Here is a 24958-nt window from a genome sequence, read left to right as displayed (position 1 = left end):
GCCATACAAATGTGTTCTTTATGTGGAAAATCAAAGAGACAATGTATAGATGGACTCCTGATAGGTTACCCTAACCGAAAGGTGATAGTGACTCAGAGCTTTAAATACTGTCCTCAAAGGGATCTCGCTTGTGCTCGCTTCGGCAGCACATATACTAAAATTGGAACGATACAGAGAAGATTAGCATGGCCCCTGCGCAAGGATGACACGCAAATTCGTGAAGCGTTCCATATTTTGCCTCTTTTTTTCCAAAACCTTCACGCTCCAGTGTCACAGGGAGGTGTGGTTTGCAAGATTATTTTGTGCTAGGCAAAGATGAGAGATCGTCCAGCCCCTTGTTCCCTCCCCAGATGGCCCTGGACCTAGCAGCCCCATCAGCTTCCCACCCATATCCCATGGTTTTGGGTTAGCACCCGCCTCTATCCCAGGCAGCCAGCAGGGAGCCTGGTGGGATGTGGAGCAGCCAGGACTGGAACCTGCGGCCCTATGGGATGTGGGCGCCGCAGAAGCCGCCACGTCCAACCCAAAGCTGATCCCAGGGCTGCCCCCACCCCCTTCCCCAGCCGGCCAGGCCTGAGGACTTATACCAGCTCCGGGTTGCCAGCGTGTAACTTCACTTCTGTAAAGGTGTCTCTCTTGCAAAGGGCAGAGTTTGGGGTTGTGGGGGGCAAACGCCCATCTCCTGCAGGTCCCCTATTCCACACAGGTCTCTGTCGTTCCTCACTCCCAGGGGTGTGCACCCGGGGGGCCAAGGGCTCCAGGGCTGTGATGGTCACTGCACCTGCTGGGGAGACCCCTTGGAGCTGCAGGCTGCAGGGAGTGGAAACCAGGAGATGGGCGTCTCCCATGCCGGTGCAGGATCCCAAGACTTTGGGCCATCCTCAACTGCTTCTCCAGGCAGGAGGAGCTGCAACCTCGCGCTCCCCCAGCTTCTCTGTCCTTTCTCCCAGGCCTGGAAACCAGGCTGGGCCGTGGGACTGTGGGTTCCAGCCAGGCATGGAGGGATTGGCCGGCAGGTCCCCAGCTACTCAGCCCTCACCTGCAGCCTCCCCAGGTAGGGGACTGGGGCTGTGCCCAGAATTGGGGGGACTGGAGCCAGGTCCTGAATCACTCACTAGTCAGAGGGGGTGTGGCAGGTTGTAGGCAACCTGGTGTCATTGCTGCTGCATCTCACCTGCAAAGCACAGTCCCAGTCTCCCAGACTCCAGGGTGTCACTGTAAGTCCACACACCCTGCTGGGGGCCCTGTCCGTTTGAGGGACGCTCAGGGGACGCCACAGCCTAAGGATGAGGACATGTCTCTTTCCCTCAGGCACTGGCTGGAAGGCCGCAGGGGAGGGCGGAGTCCTCCGGAGCCTAACAGAAGCCTGCCTCCTTGGAGATACAAGACCTGCAGTCATGGCCCTGGGTGCTGACTCAGTGGCTAAATCCTCATCTTGCAAGCACCGGGATCCCATATGGATGCCAGTTCCCATCCTGGCAGCTCTGCTTTCCATACAGCTCCCTATTTGTGGCCTGGCAAAGCAAGTAGAGGATGGCCCAAAGCCTTGGGACCCTGCACCTGCGTGGGAGACCCTGAAAGGAAAAAAATGTGATCTTCTATAACTTAGGATTTAAAAATGGGTGTGTGAGTGGGGAGTGGTGTGCTGTACCCACATGGGGGACCTGGATGGAGCTCCAGGCTAGTTCAATCCCAGCCATGGCAGACATCTGGGCAGTGAACCAGGCGATGGAAGAATAACTGTGCAGAATTTTGGGGTGGAGGTGTCCTGGCCAGGTGGGTGGGCTGAGCCCTGCCCTGGAGTGGGCGGGTCCTTCCCCAAGGCCTGGGGAGTGGGCTGGATGCCAATGAAACAGCACACACTTTGGAATTTGAGAATTACGTCATTTATACATGCCCTGGAATACTTTTCACCTTTTGATTTTTTTTTTTTTTCTCTCCAGCCACTTAACAGACAAGCCACTTCTTAGCTCAGTGGAGTGGTGGTGACATGGGCTGGGCTGACCTGCCCCAGGCTTGAGGAGGGGGCTGTAGGAGAGACACATCAGCTAATGTGAAGGTACAGGCAGGCTCGGCTGTGCCAGCAGCCCACAGGGGCGCTGCTTCAAGTGCTGGTTGCCCCATTTCCCCTGCAGCTCCCCGCTCTGGTAACCTGTAGGCGCCAGTGATAAGGCCCTTCAGCCACTGTGCTTTTTAAACAAATGTCATTGCACATACAACTGTCACAACATCCCTTGCAGTTGCATCACATTTACCTTGGAACAGGAAACCCACACCCAGCCAAGTCGTTACAAGGAAAGGTTCCAGAGCCTGGACAGGCTTTTGACTGTGCCCTGCATGAGCCACCATCCATGTGGCACCAGCTGGGTCACCACTTCCCACGCAGGGCGAGCAGGGCCAGCACCCGCTCAGAATGCGGGGTGATGTGAACCCTCCCTGGCTCCGGCTGTGACCTGGGGGGCGGGGTTGTGATGGGAGGGCCGGGGACCCTGGGCTGGGGCTTCTAGCTCCTGGCTGTACCAGAGGAGCAGCTGCTGCAGGCCATAGCGGGGGAGCGTCCCAGCTTGCCTTTAGGGGGAGATCCGTGGGACCCCAATTACATATCCTCAAGCTCCACGCCTGAGCTCTCCACTGGCAACACCCACGAAGGAGCTGCGGCTCCGCAACAGGGGCCAAAAACGGAGCTCCCGCGGATGGGATGCGAGAAGGAGGGAGTGGACTTGGGATGGGGGGCTCCCCAGGAGACGCTGTGCCAGACGCCCCTGTGGCCTCTACAGGGCGATCTCCTGCGCCCCGCGCCCCTCTCGTGCGCACCGGGGACAGGTGCGTGGCGGAGTGCGTGAGTGGGCCAGGGTTCCTGACACGTTTTAGGGGCTCCCCTTCAGGGAACTGGCTTGTGCTGGAGCAATCCGCGATACTCTCAGGCGCCCAGGCGCGCGCACGGCCTGCAGAGCTCTGCAAGGCTTGGAGTTTCGGGGGGCGCGAAACGACACCCGAGGGGCTGTCGGGGGCGCGGCGAGGGGCTCCGGAAGCCGCGGCCCTGCAGGAATCCGCCGCTGCCCGGCCTTATAAGGACAAGGGCGGCGGGGGCCAATCGGCGGTGGAGGCGGGGTCCCGAGCCTCCCCGGCCCGCCCCGGTGCGTCCGCCGGCCCCGGTGCGTCCTCCGGTCCCGCGCGCCCCGTCCGAGCCCCGCGCGCCCCGTCCGAGCCCCGCGCGCCATGAGCTCCACGCAGTTCAACAAGGGACCTTCCTACGGGCTCTCGGCCGAGGTCAAGAACCGGGTGAGTGAGGGCCACGCGCCACGGCGGCCACAGCGCGCACCCTGACCCGCCGTCGGGGCGACGACTTGGGGGGGCACCCGCCTCCCTCCCCAATCCCTGAAGCCGGGATCCTGCAGCGCCTCCGCTCTCTACCGGATGTGTGGACGCTCCTCGGGGTTTGCGCAGACCTGGAGCAGCTACCCACCTCTCCGCCTCAATGCCCAGGGGCTCGCAGCCCCGACGCCCTCTTCACTGCCCCGTGCCCCCTAAAGCCGCCAGGAATAGGAAGGCTGGTGCACCGGGTGGGACCCCGCACCCCCTCCTCACCTCCGGACCACACTTCTGCTTTCCAGCTGCAGCTGTGGGCGGGTGGCGTGCAGGGGCGGGAGTTTCCCAACCTGTCTTGAACCTGGAGGGTGGGTGGCACTGGGGTGACCAGGCCTCTTCTAGTCCGTCCCAGTGCAACCACCTTAAAGGAAGATCCCCTACTAGGGGGGACCCCTAATGTGTGAGGCTGCATGGATGGGGCAGGGGGCGGGGACACTTTAAATCTCTATGTGGACAACGCTCCCCCACGCGGATCACTGTCCCGGGTGAGCCCAGCCTCCACGCAGGTCAGCGCTGTGCATCTACATGGGCAGGGAGCATGAGCCAGGCTCCTGGTCCGCTCCCTGAATGACCACGGTGACCAGTGGGAGCTTGGGGCCAGAGTTGGGGTGTGGCTGGCCCAGAGAGGGCAAGACCCTGTGGGCGGTCGCCCAGCAGCAAAAGGAGAAAAGGGAGTGATTGCAGCCCCCTGGAGGTTCAGTTGCTGGCAATCACCTTATCCAGTGGACAGCTGGGGATGTGTGGCTCTGCTGCCCACCCCCACTTCCACCAGGCATGTGGAGTGGAGCCCCAAGACCTGTGACGGACACACCCTCAGAAACCCGGGCTCCTGGGAGACAAAGAGGAGGTGGTTGAAGGAGTGCCCCCCCCCCCCCGGCTCCTGGCTGCTCGCACCCCAGCCAGCTGCCCTGCTGCACCTTGGGTCCAGGCTTGCCCTGCTACTCGGAGGTGCACACTTGCAAGGGTCAGAGGCCCAGGGTCTGGGGACCCCAAGTTCTCACAGGCAGGCTGGCACCCCCACACCCAGCCCAGGTTGGCGGAAGCCAGGAAGGGCATAAACACTGCCCCCTCCCCCCAGGGAAGGCAGCTTCCGGAGCAGTAGAGTGGGGTGCAGGGTGCGGCCAAGGGGGGCGGGCTGACACCTGCTTGGCTGGGGTGAGGTCAGGCTCTCAGGCTGCCAGCTGGGGAACAACAGGCAGGGCATGGACATGCCCGTCGGGTTGCACCCCCTGGTTCTTGGAACTCACCGTCTCTCCACTGTGGCAGCTCCTTAGGGCTCCCCCACCCCTCGAGACAGCCTGCCCATGCCACCCAGGGCCCTGGTTGCCGCCAGCCCCGAGACAGGCTGGGCTCAGGGTCGCTCCCAGCCGCTGCAGGTCGGGCTGGGAACAGCTGGTCCCAATTTAGCAGGGGCGGCCGGCACATTCCTGGCAGTTTGCGGTGAAGGAGAATGCACTGGGGGCCCGCAGCGGGCAGCGGGCGGAGGCTGGCCCCATGGGAGGGGCCAGCTGGGAATGCTGACCCCTGGCTCAGTGGCCCGATGGCGCCCGCAGCCGCGGGGGACAGAGCCCAGCTGGGCCGGGCATGTGTGGCCCAGCCCAGGGGCCGGGGGGAGGGGGGTACCTGTACCCTCCGCCATTCCTTGCGGGGATAGAGCCCTCCAGGGCAGGGAAGGGCATGGTTCTCCTGGGGTACCCCCAGTCCCACACACCATCATGCTGTGGGAATCTGGAGACCCAGGGGTGGCCCCGGATCAGGTTAGCGTTCAGCCCTCCTGTCTTTGTCTTTGTGAACTAGGGCCCCTCAATAGCCCAGCCCTAATCCCAGGTACGGTGGGGGGGGGGAGCACGCAGCCAGGAACCAAGGCACAGGGCCTGGAGGAGGACGAGCTGAGGGCAGGGGGAGTCTCTGGGAGGTGGGGGAGCGGGTATACCCCCCCAGGCCCAGCCAGCTTCTTCTTTCTCCACCCACACCCCCTGGAGCTGACTCACCCCTGCCAGGCCCAGCCTTTCCCCACCTCCCAGCCCGTGTTGGGGTGCTGCATGGGGAGGGGGCCCCAGCTGCTGCAGCCAGCTCTGAACCCCAAGGTGGAAGCCGCCAGTGGAGCTGCCTCCCCAGGGGAGCGTTCTAGAGAACAGCTCCACCCGCGTGCACCCCGCATCCCCCATCGGCAGGTCGGTGCTGGGTACACCCTGGTGCCCCGCCACAGTGCACACGGGTATTCCCCCAAAATCACACATGCAGGTTCACAGACATGGGGAGCCCCAAGCAGCCAAGAACAGGGGTGAGGTGTAGAGAAACCCAAGGACCCCATACTCACACTGACATGCCGGGCCACCCAGCTTGCTTATTTGAAAGTACAAAGCGAGAGAGACAGGGAGGTCTGGCAGCCGCTGGATCTCCACTGGGATGGGCCACAAGAGCTGGGGCTGCGCCAGGAGCCTTCTCCGGGTCTCCCTGGTGGGTGCAGGAGCCCCAGCACCTGGGCCATCCCCCACTGCTTTCTCAGACACCTGAGCAGAGAGCCGGGTAGGAAGCAGAGCAGCCAGGACTCGAACCAGCACTCACGTGGGGTGGGCTCCCAGTGATGGAATGGACTGTATCCTGTTCGCGGAAGTGCAAGCAAGGGCCACACACAGGCTCTAGTGTGCAGGGGTCGGGTTCCTGGCTGCCCCTCACCTGTCTCCCCTCCCACCCCCCCCCCCCCGCCCTTCCTCCGGGCCTCACCTGCTGTGCCCCACCCCCACAGCTTCTATCCAAGTATGACCCTCAGAAGGAGGCAGAGCTACGCAGCTGGATCGAGGGCCTGACCGGCCTCTCCATCGGGCCCGACTTCCAGAAGGGCCTGAAGGACGGTGTGATTCTGTGCACGTAAGTGACCCCCACCCATGTCCCCCCAGGCCCCGCGGTGGCACCCCTGACCACCCCTGTCCCCCCAGGCTCCCCACAGCAGCACCCCTGATCACTCCCATCCCCCAGGCCCCGCGGTGGCACCCCTGACCACCCCTATCCCCCAGACCCCACAGCGGCACCCCTGACCACCCCATCTTCCTAGCCCTGACCAGCCTTGGAAGGTACCCAGGCTGAGCTCTGGCTCTCAGCTCCTGTGGGCATTTAAGGAGGGAACGCAGCCAATGGAATATTCTCTCTCTGGCTCTCTGCCTTCTTGACTTTCAAACAGATGAAAACAAACTTTTTTTCTTAAAGTTGATTTTGGCACAAAACCATTCTGAAATGCGTGCACAGCTCTCACACTCTTCTGTGAACATTTTTTTTTTTTGAAGATTCATTTATTTTTATTGGAAAGATTTTCACACAGAAGGAGCAGAAAGATCTTCCATCTGCTGGTTCACTCCTCAAGTGGCCGCCCAAGTAGCAGCCACAATGAGCTGATCCGAAGCCAGAAGCCTCTTCCGGGTCTCCCACGCGGGTGCAGGGTCCCAAGGCTTTGGGCCGTCCTCCACTGCTTTCCCAGGCCACAGGCAGGGAGCTAGATGGGAAGTGGGACCACCGGGACACGAACCAGCACCCATATTGAAAGCTGGTGCTTGCTAACTGGAGCCAGCTGAGCCACTGGTTTGGCCCTCCAGAAACCATTTTTCTCTAAAGCAGGGAAAGACAGAGCCCTTCAGCTGCTGGCTCACTACCCAAAAAGGCCACAACAGCTGGGCCAGGCCAGACCAGATAGAAGCCAGGAGCCAGGGGCCCCTTTCTGGTATCCTCCATGGGCGTGGGGCCCCGGGACTTGGGTCATCCTGCTGCCTTTCCAGGCAAGCGTGAGCAGGGCCTTGGGAGTTAGAATTGGGACTTGAACCAAGGACTGCTGACTGGACCCACGAGTGTTAATGTGCATGTTTTTCAGGTTTTTTTTTTGTTGAAGTTTTTTTTTTTTTTAAATTTTGATTGCAAAGTCAGATAATCAGAGAGGAGGAGAGACAGAGAGGAAGATCTCCCATCCGATGATTCACTCCCCATGTGACTGCAACGGCTGGAGCTGAGCTGATCTGAAACCAGTTGCCAGGAACTGCTTCCAGGTTTCCCATGCGGGTGCAGGGTCCCAAGGCTTTGGGCCGTCCTCCACTGCTTTCCCAGGCCACAGGCAGGGAGCTGGATGGAAAGCAAGGCTGCTGGGATTAGAACTGGCGCCCATATGGGATCCTGGCAAGTTCGAGCAGAGGACTTAGCTGCTAGGCCACCGCACTGGGCCCCAGAATTATTTTAATTCTGTTTTCTTGAGTCCCCAGTGCCTGGGATTGCCAGGCTCTCGGGTGGGTGGGCAGCAAGTAGGGGAATCTACTCTCAGCTCATAGAGTTTCCTGTGTGCCACCCCTTGCCCGCCAGGCTCATGAACAAGCTGCAGCCCGGCTCCGTGCCCAAGATCAACCGCTCCATGCAGAACTGGCATCAGGTGCAGTGCAGGGCTGCGGATGGCGGGCCAGAAGGAGATGGAGGTTGGCAGGGGATGGCAGAGGCTGACCCCCCCTTAACATCGCCCCTCCCACTCCCCACCCACCCAGCTGGAGAACCTGTCCAACTTCATCAAGGCCATGGTCAGCTACGGCATGAACCCGGTGGACCTGTTCGAGGCCAACGACCTGTTTGAGAGTGGGAACCTGACACAGGTGCAGGTGTCTCTCCTGGCATTGGCGGGCAAGGTGAGGCCAGAAGGCAGCAGTCACCGGGGCAGGGAGCGGCCCTGGGGTCTGCCCAGCCAGGCCAGCACAAAGGCCAGCAGAAGCTGGCAGACCAGGGGACAGGTATCCGAGACGGCAGCCTCGGCTTGCCCAGGCTAGCAGAGTAACGATGCGTGGGGTAAGGGCAGCTGTGGTCCCCGTGCACCTGAAAGCGGGCGGAGGTGCTGCTCAGGTCCACCCGGCACCACGCCAGGCGTCCCTCCCTGGACAGCCACAGCTGCAGGGATCCTGAGCCGGGGTCCAGATCTCACACTCCGTCCACCCTGTGCAGGCCAAGACCAAGGGGCTGCAGAGCGGTGTGGACATCGGGGTCAAATACTCGGAGAAGCAGGAGCGCAACTTCGATGACGCCACCATGAAGGCGGGGCAGTGTGTGATAGGCCTGCAAGTGAGGCTCTGCTGGGGGGCATGGCCGGGGTGGACATGGCCAGGACGGGGAGGGAGGGGCCAGCCCAGGGGCGGGGCCAGCCTGGGTGGTGGGAGTGGCCAGCAGGGGAGGGTGGAGCTAGCCTGACTGGGGCGGGGCCAGCCTGGGTGGTGGGAGGGGCCAGCCAGGGGGCGGGGCCAGCCTGACCACCCCCGCCCACCCATCCCTACCCAGATGGGCACCAACAAGTGCGCCAGCCAGTCGGGCATGACGGCCTACGGCACCCGGCGGCACCTCTACGACCCCAAGAACCACATCCTGCCGCCCATGGACCACTCCACCATCAGCCTGCAGATGGGCACCAACAAGTGTGCCAGCCAGGTGAGCCACCCTACCACACGTCTGCCACCCCAACCCCACACAGAACACGTGCCGAGAAGCCGGGGTCTCACCCTGAGCCCCGACAGCCACAGCCGGAGCAGGGAGCCAGGCGTGTGTGCCTGAGAAGGGTGCCTGGGTTGGCAGTGTGGCCAGCTGAGGCAGAGGGTCAGCCAAACTGGGAAGGACCCCAGGGCCCCCAGGGGGGCTGTGCAGGGTGGGGGATGACAGGTGTGCCCCCCTTTGTCAGCGAAGCCTGGAAGGACCCCAGGAACCTCAGGGGGGCTGTGCAGGGTGGGGGGTGACAGGTGTGCCCCCTCTTTGTCAGCCAAGCCTGGAAGGACCCCAGGAACCTCAGGGGGGCTGTGCAGGGTGGGGATGACAGGTGTGCCCCCCTTTGTCAGCCATCCTGGGAAGGACCCCAGGACCCCCAGGGGTGCCTTGGGCTATGCAGGCCCTGACACCTGCTCTTCCACCCAACGCCACTCCTGGCAGGTGGGCATGACGGCCCCGGGGACACGGCGCCACATCTATGACACCAAGCTGGGCACGGATAAGTGCGACAACTCGTCCATGTCGCTGCAGATGGGGTACGCCCACGGTGCCAACCAGAGTGGCCAGGTCTTCGGCCTGGGCCGGCAGATCTACGACCCCAAGTACTGCCCGCAGGGCCCAGCGGCCGGCCTGGGGGACAGCGAGGAGGCTCCGGGTGGGCCCTTCTGCCAGGAGCAGGAGGGACAGGGTGGCTGCTGAGGCGTTCCCCCCACTCCCGGGGACTGTGAGTGCCTGGAGTTGGGGGGCCCCTTCCTCTTCCTCCAGCTGTCCCCTAACCGTCCTGTCTTCCTGTCCCCGCCTGCATCCTCGCTGTGGCTTCCGTCTCCTTCGGACCAGGGCAACAGTGAGGGCCAGGCAGGGGCACCCCATTCCCTTTGAGCACCCCTACTTTTCTCCTCATCCCGACTATCCCGGCTCTTGTTTGGAGGGGGGAAGCTGGGCCTGAGGTACCCCTCCCCTCTCCGCATGCTGGGAGATAATGTGAAATACTGTGGACCAAGAAAGCAAATAAAAACCTCCATTTGTAAGAATTGAGTATTTTTTTGGGGGGGGGGGAATACATCGGGGTCCAGGACGGAAGCCCCGCCCGCAGTCGGCCCTGCACCCTCAAAGCTCTCTCGGGGTGCGGGTCCAGCAGGGTGTGTCCTCCCCGGCAGAGCCCCCTCTGTGTCCTCCTGGAGGTGCATCCCACAAGGGCCTGCGGGCCTCCTGCCACCCCAGGGTCCTTCCTTCCAACTCGGGGTGGCCGTTGGCACGTGCTCTGCCCTTGCACTCGGGGACCCCCGAGGAGCCCCCCTGTTCCCACGGGCACCGCTGCGGGCGGCCACGCCACATGGGGGGACACCCCAGGGAGCAACCCGGCATCCTACGGGCGGGCGCGCGGGCCCTTTAAGAAACCCGGCTCAGAGCGCCCTGCTCAGGTCCCGCCTCCTCCCTCGGCGCTCGCGGCGATGATTGGGCCAGTCTTTGAGTGACAGGCGGAGCGGCCTATCGCAGCGACTGGGCGCGCCGCGGAGCTCCGAGATGCTTGGAAAGGCGCGCCTCGGGTGGGGGGGCGCTACTTAAAGGGGCCGCGCTCCCCGGCGCGTCGGGGCGCAGCGAGGACCCGGGAAGAAGGTGAGAGTGACCCGGCTCGGGCAGAAGGTTCGAGACGCGAGCACGCGGGACGGGCAGGCAAGTGCCCGGGACCAGGGGGTGCTGGGCGAGCCCCCGGCTCTGCAGCGCTCTCCCCGGCGAGTGGACAAGGAGGGCGCAGGACGTCCAGGGTGGGTGGGTGCGTCCCCCTGCGGCCCGCTGGTCATGGTGTAACCCCAACTTTCCGAAGCTCTCCTCATCCTGTGTGACCCTGGCCTGGCCGCTTCCGGGTGCTGGGCCGTGCTGGGCGGTCCCCCCTCTTCCTCTGTGCTGCAGGGGAGCCTGGGCAGGTGGGCCACCTCTGTCCCTCCGGGAGCTGCTGCGTGGGCCTCAGTGTGCACGTCTGAGCAATGGGATCAGACACGCCGAGGCAGCCGGGTGCAGAGTGAGGGGAATGGGGACCCTGGGAGGAGAGGGCACTGCAGGTGGCGCCGGCTGACTGTGCTGGGTCCACACTGGGGGAGACGCTCCCAAGGGTGGCTCCCACCTGGGAGGCAGGTCCTCCTCCTTCAGGACTCCCTGGAACCCCTGTACATGCTGGAGCGAGGGCCCAGCAGGGCTAGGGTGTGGTCTGAGCGCCCTTCCTTGCCCCCTTGTCCAGCCCCGCCGCCGCCATGGCGTTCCGCACCCAGCTCATGCTGCTCCTTTGGAAGAACCTGGTATACCGCCGGAGGCAGCCGGTAACACCAGGTCCCCCCCCCCGGGATGGGGGATTTGGGGGTGCCTTGGGTGCACCCAGCACCCCTTCCCACCCTCACCTGCCCCTGCACCCCCAGGTCCACCTCCTGGTTGAGCTGCTGTGGCCACTCTTTCTCTTTTTCATCCTGGTGGCAGTGCGTCACTCGCACCCCCCGCTGGAGCACCATGAGTGTAAGCCTGGCTGACTCCCTCCCACGCCCCCCGGGAGTGAGGGGTGTCCCTGGGGCAAGGGCAACCCCTTCCTCCTCCTCCCCCGGGGCACTGCCCAGTGCAGGCTGGATGCTCGGGGCCACAGCCAGCCTTTATTCCCTAGGCCACTTTGCCAACAAGCCATTGCCGTCGGCCGGCACCCTGCCCTGGCTGCAGGGCCTCCTGTGCACCGTGAACAACACCTGCTTTCCGCAGCCGACGCCCGGCGAGCAGCCCGGCCGCCTGGACAACTTCCAGGATTCCCTGTGAGCCATGAGGGGCAGGCAGGGGTGCGGCCTGGCCAGTGTGTGTGTGTGGGGGGGCTGGGTGTGGCCGCGCTCCGCCCTGCCTGAGCCCTCGCTCTACCTCCTGCTCTGTCCCCAGGGTCTCCCGGCTGCTGGCCGATGTCCAGGTGGTGTTGGGGGGCCCCAGTGCCCGCCGGACGCTGGCTGCCCTGGGGAAGCTAGCTCCGCTGCTCAGGGCCGCTGGCCTGACAGGTGAGGAGCCGGTGGTCCTGGTGCGGACAGCTCCTTGCCGGGTGAGGTGAGGGACTCTGGCCTAAGTGGCCATGGCTTCCCAACCCCAGCTGACCTCCCTCCCATGTTCCCGTCCCTGCAGCCAGGCCACGGGATTCCCTTCCACCGGCCACTCAGCTGCTGCAGACGCTGCTACGAGGGGTGAGCTGGCTGGCCCTGGCCCGTGGGGCTATGGCGGCAATGGTTGGCAGTGCTATGTCACGGTCACCCTGGGCTCTCTTTTCAGGATCCCCTGGGCTCCAGGATGGGCCCAGCACAGGAGGCTGTGGGCAGCTTGCTGGAGGCCTCCGAGGGCCTGGCCCAGGAGGTGAGCCTGCCCCACCCAGCACTGGGCAGGCTGCCTGGGGGCATCCCTGGCAGGTGCCTGGCCCTGATTAAGGTCCCCGGGAAGGAGACACTCAGCAGCTGGGGAGGGGCACTCGCCCTTTAGAGAGGGGACTCAGCGTCCTGTGCCACCTCTCTCCCTCTCTGCAGCTCCGGGCGCTGCCCAGCCTGGCTGAGCTGCGGGCGCTGCTGCAGATGCCCCGGACCCCCAGGGACCCCCTGGAGCTGCTGTGGGGTACCTTCTGCAGCGCTGGGGGGCCCAGCAGCCCCGGGGGCCTCTCTCTCAACTGGTACGAAGCTGCAGACCTGAAGGAGCTGGTGGGGTCTGAGCCGATGCCCTCGCTGCCCCTCAGCAGCCTGAGTGAGTGGGGGGCAGGAGGAGGGGAGCTGGGGGCGGGGCTAGGGCAGTGGGTGGGGTTAGGCAGTGATAGGCGGGGCTAGGGGAGCTGGGGGCGGGGCTGGGAAGCTGGGCTTGGCTTGGGAGTCATGGATGGGAGGGGCGTAGGTGCGGATCGGGGCGGGGCTAGGAGTGGGCGTGTCCACGGAATTGATGGGCGTGTCTGAGGCGGGGGGGGGCACTGTGGTGGGCGTGTCTGGCGCGGGGCGGGCCCTCGCGGCGGTGGGCGTGGCCTCAGGTCGCCCCGCCCCCAGGCCCCGCATGCCTGGAGCTGCTGGGGGACCTGGAGCGGCAGCCGCTGTCCCGCCTGCTCTGGCGCCTGCTGAAGCCGCTGGTTCAGGGGAGGCTGCTGTTCGCGCCGGACACAAACTTCACCCGGCAGCTCATGGCGCAGGTGAGGGGCCCCGGGGGCAGCGGCGATCCCCGATGTGCGAATGGCCGCACCCGGCCCTGACTGAGTGGACGGTGCTGGGCCCTGCAGGTGAACCAGACCTTCCAAGAGCTGGCCGTGCTGCAGGACCTGCGGCAGGTGTGGGCAGCGCTGAGCCCGCAAGTCTTCACCTTCCTCAATGACAGCAATAACATGGAGCTGCTGCAGGTGAGGCCCGCGGGGTGCGTGCTGGGGTGCTGGGGTACTGGGGTGCTGCCTCCCTGGACCGATGCTGACCCACCTCTCCCTGTCTCCCCACCCCTCCACTGCAGCAGCTCCTGCAAAGGCGGGGCCAGAGCAGTCAGTCCAAGCAGGCAGAGGCCCTCAGAGCCTTCTTGGACCCCAGCCGGGGTGGCTACAGCTGGCGGGAGGCTCATGCAGACCTAGACCGCCTGGTGGGCACACTGGGCCACGTGATGGAGGTGAGGGTGGACAGCCTGGGTGGCCTCCGGTGCAGGGGGAGGACCGAGGGATCCCAGAGAGTGACAGGACAAGCCCAGGGCCTCACCCAGGCATGGCTGCCCTGCTCGCTCCACAGTGCACGTCCCTGGACAGGGTCTCACCTGGGCACGGCCTGACCTCATTTAGCCTGACCCACCCTGCCCACCCGGCAGTGCGTGTCCCTGGACAGGCTGGAGGCCTTACCCTCCGAGGCAGCGCTGGTGTCCCGGGCGCTGCAGCTGCTGCCGGAGCACCGCTTCTGGGCTGGCATCGTCTTCCTGGGACCCGAGGATGCCCTGGACCCCACTGAGCTGCCCAAGGCACATGTGGGGCCTGGCCACGTGCGCTTCAAGATCCGCATGGACATCGATGATGTGACAAGGACCAATAAGATCCGAGATAGGTGGGCGGGGCTGGAGGTGGTGGGCGTGGCGAGGCAGACTTTAAGTCCTGTGCTGGACTGCAGGGACAAGGGCGTGGTGCGCAGAGCCCAGGGCATCCTGGGTGGGGTCTAGGCTTTGAGAATGTTCAAGATGCAGGAGGGCTGAGGTTGGGGGCCAGTGACGGGCGTGAGCAGCTGCATCCAGAGGTGCATCCCTACCTGGACCCTCCTGCAGGTTCTGGGACCCCGGGCCGGCGGCAGACCCCCTGGCCGACCTGCGCTACGTCTGGGGCGGCTTCGTGTACCTGCAGGACCTGGTGGAGCGCGCGGCCGTCCGCGTGCTCAGCGGTTCCGAGCCCCGCGCCGGCTTGTACCTGCAGCAGATGCCCTACCCGTGTTATGTGGACGACGTGTGAGTGCCAAGCGGGAGTGGGCACACCCGAGGTCTTCACCCCCTGGCATCCCCAGCCTGTCACCACCCTCTGTGCCCCAGGTTCCTGCGTGTGCTGAGCCGCTCGCTGCCGCTGTTCTTGACGCTCGCCTGGATCTACTCGGTGGCACTGACCGTGAAGGCCGTGGTGCGCGAGAAGGAGACACGGCTCCGTGACACCATGCGTGCCATGGGGCTGGGGCGCGCCGTGCTCTGGCTCGGCTGGTTCCTCAGCTGCCTTGGGCCTTTCCTGCTCAGCGCCGCGCTGCTTGTGCTGGTGCTCAAGGTGGGCACGTCTGGCCTGCCCCGGGGGGCCTTGTATGTGCGCACCCAGCAGGTGCAGGTCCCCGAATATCCTTCCCGTCTCCACCCGCAGCTGGGGGACATCCTCCCCTACAGCCACCCAGCCGTGGTCTTCGTGTTCCTGGCAGCCTTTGCCGTGGCCACAGTGATTCAGAGCTTCCTGCTGAGCGCCTGTTTTTCCAAGGCCAACCTGGCAGCCGCCTGCGGAGGCCTCGTCTACTTCACCCTCTACCTGCCCTATGTACTGTGCGTGGCCTGGCGCGACCAGCTGCCTGTGGGCGGCCGCGTGGCCGCGGTGAGGCCTACAGCAGGGTCTCCCGGGGTGAGGATGGTGGTGGGGGTTCCTCGGGCACCTAGGGGCCGCCCCCTGACCCGCCTGTCCCCTCCCCACAGAGCCTGCTGTCGCCCGTGGCCTTCGGCTTTGGCTGCGAGAGCCTGGCGCTGCTGGAGGAGCAGGGCGAAGGCGCACAGTGGCACAACCTGGGCACGGGACCGGCAGGCGACGTCTTCAGCCTGGCCCAGGTCTCCGGCCTGCTGCTGCTAGACGCAGTCCTCTATGGCCTGGCCACCTGGTACCTGGAGGCCGTGTGCCCAGGTGGGGAGCAGGTGCTGCCAAGGGAGGAGTTTCATGGAGGGGCAGGTCTCTGGAGGGGCACCATCCAGGGACCCCCCTCAGCTGTGTGGCCAGAGCCCAAGGGGGTCCTCAAGCACTGATGGGTGCTGCTCCCCCAGGCCAGTACGGGATCCCTGAGCCCTGGAACTTTCCCTTCCGAAGGAGCTACTGGTGCGGGCCAGGACCCCCCAAGGACCCTGCCCCGCCCCCCACCCAAGCAGATCCCAAAGGTGAGAGGCCTCTGTGAGGGAGGGGCTTCCACCACGCTTGCCCACTCCCCCCCTGCAACCGTGGCAACCCAAGCCCCTCCCAGCCCCAGTGCCAGGGCCCCCAGTGCCCACACACCTCCCTTGCATCCCTTCCCAAAGTGTTGGTGGAGGCAGCCCCACCCGGCCTGAGTCTGGGGGTCTCTGTGCGGGGGCTGGAGAAGCGCTTTCCCAGCAGCCCCCAGCCAGCACTGCGAGGCCTCAGCCTGGATTTCTATGAGGGTCACATCACCGCCTTCCTGGGCCACAACGGGGCTGGCAAGACAACCACGCTGTGAGTGGCCCCGTGGGAGGGGAAGGGTGCTGCGCAGGGGTGTGTGTGGGGGGGTGTTGGAGAGACGCCACTTGTCTTCCAGGTCCATCCTGACGGGCCTCTTTCCGCCCAGCGCGGGCTCCGCCTTCGTCCTGGGCCATGACGTGCGCAGCAACATGGAGGCGGTGCGGCCCCAGCTGGGTGTGTGTCCACAGTACAACGTGCTCTTTGACCTGTGCGTCCCCGCGGGTGGGTGGCCGGGCATGGGGAGCCCTGCAGGCCGTGGCAGGTGCAGCTGACCCTGGACTGACCGCAGGCTGACTGTGGATGAGCACGTGTGGTTCTACGGGCGGCTCAAGGGGCTGAGCGTGGAGGCTGTGGGCCCCGAGCAGGAACGGCTGCTTCGCGACGTGGGACTGCTCCCCAAGAGGGCAGCACAGACCCGGCACCTCTCAGGTGGAGTGCTGGGCACAGGGAGGCACTCAGGTGGAGGAGTCAGCATGCGATGGGGAAGAGGGGGACTCACCTGGAGCGCACCCGTATCTTCCCACCTGCCGGCTGCTCAGGAGGGATGCAGAGGAAGCTGTCGGTGGCCATTGCCTTTGTGGGCGGCTCCCGCGTGGTCATCCTGGACGAGCCCACAGCCGGCGTGGACCCTGCTTCCCGCCGTGGCATTTGGGAACTGCTGCTCAAGTACCGGGAAGGTTAGGGGTTTGGGGGAGTTGTCTTGAGGGTCCCCCTGGCTTCTGCTGAGGGGCCAAGGGGCGGGGCAGCATGGGCAAGACAGGAAGGACAGCTAGGTGGACGGGGCTTGGCCTGCAGGGGCTGTGCTGGGTGGGCGGGGTTCTGCAGAGGGCCCGGCTTAGCAGCAGGGACAGAGGGCTGTTGAACCAGCAGTGAGGATCCAGCGCCCCGGGGGAGGGGACCAGACAGGCCTCTTGCCCTTGTCCCCACACCCATCTGAATGCCCATGTGCAGGCCGGACGCTGATCCTCTCCACACACCACCTGGATGAGGCAGAGCTCCTGGGAGACCGAGTGGCTGTGGTGGCCGGCGGCCGCTTATGTTGCTACGGGTCCCCCCTCTTCCTGCGGCGCCACTTGGGCTCCGGTTATTATCTGACTCTGGCAAAGAGGCCGCCATCCCTGTCCACCCCTAAGAAGGTAAGTGTCATCAGTCAGAGCTCCCCCGGTCCCCAAGGCTCTGGCCAGCCAGGTAGTCGGGACAGTGAGGGACCCTCTGTCCACAGGGTGATGCTGAGATGCCAGACGGGCCCGATGTAAGGCAGGAACAGGAGCCTGGTGGCCAAGGACGAACAGCTGGTAAGGGCCAACCCTGGGTGCAATGGAGAGCTTAGCTATGCCTGGTTTGCAGGGACCCCGAGGGTCCCTGACCCACGGCCGTGCCCACACAGGTGTAGCCCAGCTCCTGGCCTTGGTGAGATGCTCGGTGCCCGGCGCCCAGCTGGTGGAGGAGCTGCCCCATGAGGTGGTACTGGCGCTGCCCTACACAGGTGCCCACGATGGCAGCTTTGTCCAGCTCTTTCGGGATTTGGACAGGCGGCTCTGTGAGCTGGGCCTCAGCGGCTACGGGATCTCCGACACCAGCCTGGAGGAGGTACGGGGGGAGGGGGGTGGCCACCTGGCAGAGGCAGTTCTGTGAAGGACAGCAGGACAGTGAGGGCATGGGAGGAGGGAGGATGGAACAGCACACATGCGGGCCGAGCTTGGAAGGGGAGGACCCTGAGCTCCGCCTACCTCGCCAGATCTTCCTGAAGGTGGTGGAGGAGCACCGAATGGATGCAGGACCTGAGGGTATGACTGCAGCTTTCTGACCCCTGACCCTGGCCTTAGGCCACTCCCCACCCACTGTGAAGTCCCCCCGCCCCCAGACAGCTCCCCTCTGACCCTACAGATGCTGTAGATGGCCATGCCAGAGGACGCCCAGGACTCAAGATTCTGCCGGAGGAACCAGCCCTGGAGGATGGGGAGGCAGGTGAGTGTGCCACACGGCCCCATGACTCCACGGCCTCACAGCTCCTCTTCAGGGGCCTGTACCCAGCCTGCTGACCATCTCCTTCCCTGCAGCCCTGCTCGGTGCTGGGCCGGGCGCAGCAGGCCGAGTCCAGGGCTGGACGCTGACCGCCCAGCAGCTCCGGGCCCTGCTGCTTAAGCGCTTCCTGCTGGCCCGCCGCAGCCGCCGGGGGCTCTTTGCCCAGGTAAGAGGGCATGGCCGAGGTCAGGAGGTGGGGCCAACTCTTTGGGCACCCCGGGAGAACCACTGGCTTGCCCGGGCGCTGACCGGCTGCTCCCACAGATGGTGCTGCCTGCACTCTTTGTGGGCCTGGCACTGGTCTTTAGCCGCATCGTGCCACCCACGGGCCTCTACCCGGCCTTGCGCCTCAGCCCTGCCTTGTACGGCCAACAGGTCTCCTTCTTCAGGTGGGTGCGGTACTGGGAGGGAGGATGGGGGCCAGTGGGCATGGCCCTGAGCCCACCACGCCCGCATGCACTTACACACAGTGAGGATGCGCCGGGAGACCCTGACCGTGCCCGCCTGCTGGAGATGTTGCTGGCCGAGGCTGGGCTGGGCAGCCAGGGCTTACCTCACAACGGCTCGCTCAAGTAAGCACCCCGTCCACCCCCAGGCCCTCCCCTGCCGTGCCTGCTCCCACTCTCCACCCCTGCCTCCCCCACTTAATCCCTTCCCACCCCTTCCTGTCCCACCTCTGCCCCCTCCCCTCCCTATTCCCCACCCTACCCTCTCTCTGTCCCACCCTACCTGCCCCCTCTGCCCTCCTCCTCCTCCCCACCCTTCCTTTGCCGCCTGGCAATCCCCTCCTCTGCCAGGGCATCCAGAGCCCCGCATATTAACCCCAACAGGCCATCACAGTGCGCGTCACCCAGTGCTTGCCAGTTCCTGCCGCCGGAGGTTCCTGCCGCTGTGGCCGAGACCTTGGCCAGTGGCAACTGGACCCCAGAGGCTCCGTCTCCGGCCTGCCAGTGCAGCCAGCCTGGTGCCCGACGCCTACTGCCTGACTGCCCAGCCGCGGCTGGTGGCCCCCCGCCCCCGCAGGCGGTGGGCAGCTGGGGGGAGGTGGTGCAGAACCTGACGGGCCGTGACCTGGCTGACTTCCTGGTCAAGACGTACCCACGCCTGGTGCGCAAGGGGTGAGCAGCTGCCCGGGACTTGGTATACCTGTAGGGGGTTAGCTGCACCACCCTCTCACACCGTCTTCTTCCCTTGCCTCCATCACAGCCTCAAGACGAAGAAGTGGGTGGACGAGGTCAGGTAAGGAGGGCCCCTGCCCATTTGCATGGCCTCATGCTCTTGCCCACCCTGGGAGCTCACTTCACCTCCCCTCTGCCCCACCCTGCAGGTATGGGGGCTTCTCGCTGGGGGGCCGAGACCCCAGTCTGCCCTCGGGGCGCCAGGTGAGCCACTCACTGGAGGAGCTGCGGGCACTGCTGAGCCCCACACCTGGCGACGCCCTGGACCATGTCCTTGGCAACCTCTCAGCGTGGGCACGCAGCCTAGATGCTTGGCACGGTGTCAAGGTGGGTCCCAGGGGTGGTGGGGCTGGCAGAGCCAGGGGCCAACCCCATGATCCTGACCCCAGTCTCTGGACCCTCCCCTCCCCTGCAGGTGTGGTTCAACAACAAAGGCTGGCATGCCATGGTGGCCTTCGTCAATCGAGCCAACAACGCGCTGCTCCAGGCCCGCCTGCCACCCGGCAGTGCCCACCAAGCCCACAGCATCACCACGCTCAACCACCCACTGAACCTCACCAAGGAGCAGCTGTCTGAGGCGGCACTGTGAGTGCCAATGGCAGTGTGGGGTGGTCAGCTGGGCAAACCCCATCATACTCTCGGCAGGCCAGGGCTCTGCCTGAAGCCTCCTGTAGTCCCTGTCTGGTGGGAACCCCCTTTTTCCCAGGTCTGGTGGCAGCAGCCTTTGTCCTGAGCCCTGGCCCTCTCATTCCCAGGATGGCCTCCTCAGTGGACGTGCTGGTCTCCATCTGTGTGGTCTTCGCCATGTCCTTTGTCCCGGCCAGCTTCACCCTGGTCCTCATCGAGGAGAGGGTCACACAGGCCAAACACCTGCAGCTCCTGGGAGGGTTGACCCCAACCCTCTACTGGCTGGGCAGCTTCCTCTGGGACCTGGTGCGGTGAGGGTGGGGGACAAGGGGAAGTTCTGGGACAGGGGGTGGTGTCATCTGTGCCTGGGAAGGCAGGGTGCAACTGTGCTCCTGGGGGGTGGAGTCCAGCTATGCTACTGGGGGTGGGCCCAGCTGGGCTGCTTGGGTGGGGCTGGTATGTAGATGTGCTCCTGGGAGGGCAGAGCCACCTTGGGAGGATGGTGTCTAGCTGTGTTCCTGGGGGGTGGGCCCAGCTGTGCTACTGGGGGATGGGGTGTAGCTGTACTCCTGGAGGTTGGACCCAGCAGGTTTACTTGTGTGAGACCATTTGTGCCTTGGAGGGCGGGACCAGCTGTGCTTTTTGGGGGCGGGGTTTAGCTGTGCTCCTGGAGGGTGTGGGCCCTGTTATTTCTCACCCTGCCTCTCCTGGGCATGGATCATCCAGGCTGTGCTGGGTCAGTCTTGGGGTCACAGGGAGCCTCATGCCCACAGTAGGAGCAGAGTGTTGGGGTCTCCCCCCCTCACAGTGTAACTACCTGGTACCTGCCTGCATCGTGGTACTCATCTTCCTGGGGTTCCAGCAGAAGGCATACGTGGCTCCAGACAATCTGCCTGCTCTCCTGCTGCTGCTCTTGCTTTATGGGTGAGGACCCTGCTCCCTCTGCTATTGGGGGTACTGGGGGAGCTCCTCTGGGGAGGATGAGGAAGTCTCAGTGGTGGGGGGGGGGCGAGTCAAGGCCTTAGAGCACCCAGTGGCTTTAAAAGCTCATCGGATTGTCAGCCTTGTCACAGCAGCCCAAGGCCCGGCAGGTGGGATGGAATGTTGATGTCCCTCCCCATGACTCCTACTGTCGCCCACAGCTGGTCCATCACTCCGCTCATGTACCCAGCCTCCTTCTTCTTCTCCGTGCCCAGCACGGCCTACGTGGTGCTCACCTGCATTAACCTTTTTGTGGGTATCAATGGCAGCATGGCCACCTTTGTGCTGGAACTCTTCTCTGACAAGGTGGAGCAACTAGGGGAGTTCATGGGGCTGAGGGGAGCTGGGACAGGGCTGTGCTGGGTTGGGGCTGGGCTGTGCTGGGTTGGGGCTGGACTGGACTGGACTGGACTGGGCTGTGGCTGGGATGGGGCTGGGACTGGTGTGATAAGCAGGCTCTGGCCCTGAGCTGGCCACCTCTTTCCACCTGGAGCAGAAGCTGCAAGAGGCAAGCCGGGTGTTGAAACGCGTCTTCCTCATCTTCCCTCACTTCTGCCTGGGCCGCGGGCTCATCGACATGGTACGGAACCAGGCCTTGGCAGATGCCTTCCAGCGCTTGGGTGAGCATTGCTGGGGTGTGGATGTGACTGCAGGCTCCAGAGGACCATCCTGGAGTCAGCCCTTTCCCCCACCCTCAGGTCTGGACACCCCTGGAGGGAAAACTTCCATTCTGCCTTGGGTCATATTACCCAAGGAATAAAGCCCCAAAGGAGGGAGGCGGTAACATGCCTGTTTGCAAAGGCAGTCATCCCTGGGGAAGCAGCCCACCCCAGATCTTGGTCCTTCCTTCACAAGAACCCAAGGTGTCATGGACAAAGAAGGTTCTGAACATGGAGCTGCCTCCCAGACCCAGTCACTTGCATCTGTTTCCACAGGAGACCAGCAGTTCCAGTCCCCACTGCGCTGGGAGGTGGTCGGCAAGAACCTGCTGGCCATGGCACTACAGGGACCCATCTTCCTGCTCTTTACACTCCTATTACAGCACCGCAGCCGCCTCCTGCCTCGGTCAGTGGGGTCCGTGGGGTCTGCAGGGCATGGGCAGCAGGGGGCAGCTGGGCTCCCTGTCCACTCGTGTGTCTGTCTCCAGGCAGGGGATGAGACCACTGCCGTCACTGGGGGATGAGGACAAAGACGTGGCCCGGGAGCGAGAGCGGGTGTCCCGGAGGGACACTCAGGGTGATGTGTTGGTGCTGAGGGACCTGACCAAGGTGGGTGAGGCAGAGCAGGGCTGGGGGCAGGGCTCCAGCTAGCTCCTTCTCCTTTCTTAGGACTAGCCACCCTTTGCAGGTATACCGGGGGCAGAGGGTGCCTGCGGTTGACCGGCTGTGCCTGGGGATCCCTGCTGGCGAAGTGAGTGCAGGGGCAGGAAGATTTGCACCCTCCTCCCCACCTACCCCTGCCCTGGGCTGCATCCTGGCACCTATTGCCAGTAGCTGGCCTCTTCATCACCTCCACTTGACTGGGGAGCTTCAGGCCCAATCCTGTGTGTGCCCCACCCCTCCTGCCCACCGGCCCTCCCAACAGAGTGTGGGGTGCAGGGGCCCCAGGGCTCAGGCACATGGCCCTCACGGGCCTCCACACAGTGCTTCGGGCTGCTCGGCGTGAACGGAGCAGGGAAGACGTCCACGTTCCGCATGCTGACCGGGGACACACTGCCCAGCGCGGGTGAAGCGGTGCTGGCAGGCCACAGGTGAGGGGTCGCACCTCCACACCCCTGGATCACACTGGTCCCTGAGGTCCTCCGGCTCCCCTCAGGGTTTGCTCAAGGACCTGGCTGGTCTTCTAAGTAACCTGTCCCCCACCCGGCAGCGTGGCCCTGGAACCCGAGGCTGCACACCGCTGCATGGGGTACTGCCCGCAGTCGGACGCCATCTTTGAGCTGCTGACGGGCCGCGAACACCTGGAGCTGTTTGCGCGCCTGCGCGGTGTCCCCGAGGCTCAGGTAGCTCAGGTGAGCTCGCTGGGCCACGCCCCTAGGCCCGGCCCGGCACTCCTCCAGCCTGGTCCAATCAGAGGGCTCGCTCTGTCTCAAGGTCCCGCCCTGGTTCCCTGTCCCATGTTCCCCTGGCTCCACCCTCACATCCACTGTAACCACGCCCCGCCCACACCGGCCCTCGCCCCGCCCTGTCACCCACACCCCGCCCACACCGGCCCTCGCCCCGCCCTGTCACCCACGCCTCGCCCCGCCCTGTCACCCACGCCCCGCCCACACCTGCCCTCGCCCCGCCCTGTCACCCACGCCCCACCCACACCGACCCTCACCCCGCCCTGTCACCCACGCCCCGCCCACACCGACCCTCGCCCCGCCCTGTCACCCACGCCCCGCCCACACCGGCCCTCGCCCCGCCCCGCAGACGGCCCGCTCCGGCCTGGCGCGCCTCGGGCTCAGCGCATACTCGGACCGGCCGGCGGGCACCTACAGCGGGGGCAACAAGCGGAAGCTGGCGACGGCCGTGGCGCTCGTCGGGGACCCCGCCGTGGTCTTCCTGGTGCGTGCGGGCGGAGAGGGGACAAGGACGGAGAGGGGCCAGATCTGGACCAGAGCAGGGGTGGAAAGGAGATCGGGGCTGGGCAGTGGCTGGACCAGGGTGAGGGGTGGAGAGGGGCTGGGGCTGGACCAGAGGACGGATGCACAGGAGACAGGGGCTGGACTGGGGCTGAACCAGGGTGGGGACGGAGAGGGGCTGGGACTGGACCAGGGCTGGAGAAGGAGCTTGAGCCAGACCAGGGACAGGGGCTGCACTGGCGCTGGAGAGGGGGTCGGAGCTGGACCGGGGCGGGGGCGCTGCTGGGGCGAGGGCTGCACCAGAGCGCGACCACAGCCCCTGCCCCTTTCCCTCCCCGGCCACGCAGGACGAGCCCACCACGGGCATGGACCCGCACGCGCGCCGCTTCCTCTGGGACAGCCTCCTGGCTGTGGTGCGGGAAGGCCGCTCCGTGGTGCTCACCTCGCACAGGTCAGCCCAGCGCGCTCGGGGCCCGGCGGGGTGCGAGGCGGGGATCTGGTGAGGAGCCGTGGCGGACAGTGCAGCTCATGGTGTGGCGGACAGTGCAGCTCATGGTGTCCTGCCCACAGCATGGAGGAGTGCGAGGCCCTGTGCACGCGCCTGGCCATCCTGGTGAACGGGCGGTTCCGCTGCCTGGGCAGCGCGCAGCACCTCAAGAGCAGGTGTGCACAGGGCCCGGCAGGGGTGCTGTCCGAGGGTGGAGGGTGGGGGACGCGACGTCCGAGGCAGGGGCGAGGTCACCGCGGGCGTTCGGGCGGGCATGTGGTTAACTCTGGCTCTCCCCCGCTCCAAGATTCGGGGCAGGACATATGCTGACCCTTCGGGTACCGGCGGAACAGCACGCGCGGGCGGTGTCCTTCGTGGAAGCTGCGTTTCCAGGCGCCGAGCTGCGCGAGGCCCACGGCGGCCGGCTGCGCTTCCAGCTGCCGCCGGGAGCGCGCTGCGCCCTGGCGCACGTTTTCGAGGAGCTGGCGGCGCACGGCGCGGAGCACGGAGTGGAGGACTTCTCCGTCAGCCAGACCACGCTGGAGGAGGTGACCGCGTGAACGCAGCGGCCGAGAGGGAGGATCCGGGGTGTGGTGGGGCGGCGCGGGGCAGGGTGTCCCGCCGAGGCTGAGCGCGCGCGTCTCCCGCCGCCTGTGCCAGGTATTCCTGCACTTCTCCAAGGACCAGGGCAGGGAGGAAGAGGAGGACGCGCAGGACGACACGGAAGCACACTGTGTTCAGCGCCCCAAGCGCATCAGCAGGTTCCTGGAGGATCCCAGCATGGCAGAGACCATGCTCTGAGCCTTCCCCTCGGGCGGGCCTCTGCGGGGACACAGGGGGGAGCGGGCCCCAGCTCGGAGAAGCCTCGCTGCCTGAGGAAATAAAGCAAATGCTGTTGTGCAGGGGCGTGCACTCGTGTCTGTGTGGGCCCCAGCTGTAAACTCTTGCGAGAGGCCCCAGCTCGGGGGCTTCGCGAATTGATAGAACCTGCGCCTGCTCCATGCTGGCCTGTGTCCCCGGAATGCGGGGTGAGGACTCCTGCTCTGCCGGGACCTGCTTAGTGGGCCCTGTGGAGGCTGCGGGGGTGCAGACACACCTGCGCCTCCCGCCCGCACCGTGCACGCGAGGGCGTCCGCTGCGCCGGCCCCGCGGGGGCCACGTCGAAGGAGGAGCGGAAGAGGGCGCAGGACGGGCTCCGCCTCACCTCGCGCCCAGTCTGCAGAGCGGCAGGCTGAGGCCGGGGAGGAGGGCGGGGTCGCGGCGGCGGCGGCTCCCGAGGCCTTTTCCTGTGGGGGGCAGGGCCGGCC

At 65.3% G+C, this 24958-nt stretch overlaps 2 protein-coding genes and 1 non-coding gene across 5 annotated transcripts; all 3 read left to right on the top strand.

The window, feature by feature from the left end:
* The first annotated feature begins 130 nt into the window (after positions 1–130).
* On the top strand, positions 131–237 carry LOC121163444. The gene has a single exon (XR_005884887.1). It is a non-coding gene; the product is annotated as a U6 spliceosomal RNA (small nuclear RNA).
* Positions 238–3158: 2921 nt separating this feature from the next.
* CNN2 (calponin 2) lies at positions 3159–9890 on the top strand. Of its 3 annotated transcripts, none has more exons than XM_040990614.1 (7): positions 3159–3282; positions 6119–6240; positions 7711–7777; positions 7887–7991; positions 8335–8451; positions 8665–8811; positions 9304–9890. In XM_040990614.1, exons 1-7 carry the CDS (start codon positions 3220–3222, stop codon positions 9559–9561), a joined length of 879 nt encoding a protein of 292 aa, XP_040846548.1. In that variant the 5' UTR covers positions 3159–3219; the 3' UTR covers positions 9562–9890. The 3 variants fall into 3 exon arrangements, with proteins under 3 accessions (XP_040846548.1, XP_040846547.1, XP_040846549.1); XM_040990613.1 differs by having other exon boundaries at positions 7887–8024; XM_040990615.1 differs by lacking the exon at positions 8335–8451 and having other exon boundaries at positions 7887–8024.
* Positions 9891–10878: 988 nt separating this feature from the next.
* ABCA7 (ATP binding cassette subfamily A member 7) lies at positions 10879–24551 on the top strand. The gene is made up of 46 exons (XM_040990612.1): positions 10879–11177; positions 11274–11367; positions 11510–11651; positions 11770–11882; positions 12004–12062; positions 12148–12228; positions 12396–12606; positions 12897–13036; positions 13124–13240; positions 13345–13494; positions 13687–13916; positions 14131–14307; positions 14389–14611; positions 14702–14923; positions 15022–15223; positions 15361–15471; positions 15610–15781; positions 15864–15995; positions 16077–16216; positions 16327–16464; positions 16739–16923; positions 17010–17082; positions 17175–17377; positions 17526–17574; positions 17675–17755; positions 17848–17978; positions 18077–18201; positions 18283–18384; positions 18643–18930; positions 19019–19051; positions 19140–19317; positions 19406–19575; positions 19746–19923; positions 20426–20541; positions 20760–20904; positions 21095–21218; positions 21534–21663; positions 21746–21866; positions 21946–22008; positions 22242–22348; positions 22468–22609; positions 23013–23147; positions 23512–23615; positions 23735–23827; positions 23959–24199; positions 24312–24551. Exons 1-46 carry the CDS (start codon positions 11112–11114, stop codon positions 24450–24452), a joined length of 6378 nt encoding a protein of 2125 aa, XP_040846546.1. The 5' UTR covers positions 10879–11111; the 3' UTR covers positions 24453–24551.
* The last annotated feature ends 407 nt before the right edge of the window (positions 24552–24958 follow it).

Source organism: Ochotona curzoniae, unplaced genomic scaffold (assembly GCF_017591425.1).
Source record: "Ochotona curzoniae isolate NIBS_2020 unplaced genomic scaffold, NIBS_Ocur_1.0 contig_605, whole genome shotgun sequence".
NCBI classification, from domain to species: Eukaryota; Metazoa; Chordata; class Mammalia; order Lagomorpha; family Ochotonidae; genus Ochotona; species Ochotona curzoniae.
The sequence above is the reverse complement of the archived record's forward strand: the minus strand, read 5'-3'. Positions and strand labels throughout refer to the sequence as shown.

Coding starts and splice junctions, on each gene's coding strand:
- CNN2 (XM_040990613.1), top strand. CDS start 3,220: ATGAGCTCCACGCAGTTCAACAAGGGACCTTCCTACGGGCTCTCGGCC. Junction 3,283..6,118: donor CGGCCGAGGTCAAGAACCGG/GTGAGTGAGGGC, acceptor CCACCCCCACAG/CTTCTATCCAAGTATGACCC. Junction 7,778..7,886: donor CCATGCAGAACTGGCATCAG/GTGCAGTGCAGG, acceptor CCACCCACCCAG/CTGGAGAACCTGTCCAACTT.
- ABCA7 (XM_040990612.1), top strand. CDS start 11,112: ATGGCGTTCCGCACCCAGCTCATGCTGCTCCTTTGGAAGAACCTGGTA. Junction 13,917..14,130: donor ACCAATAAGATCCGAGATAG/GTGGGCGGGGCT, acceptor ACCCTCCTGCAG/GTTCTGGGACCCCGGGCCGG. Junction 16,924..17,009: donor CCCTGTCCACCCCTAAGAAG/GTAAGTGTCATC, acceptor CTCTGTCCACAG/GGTGATGCTGAGATGCCAGA.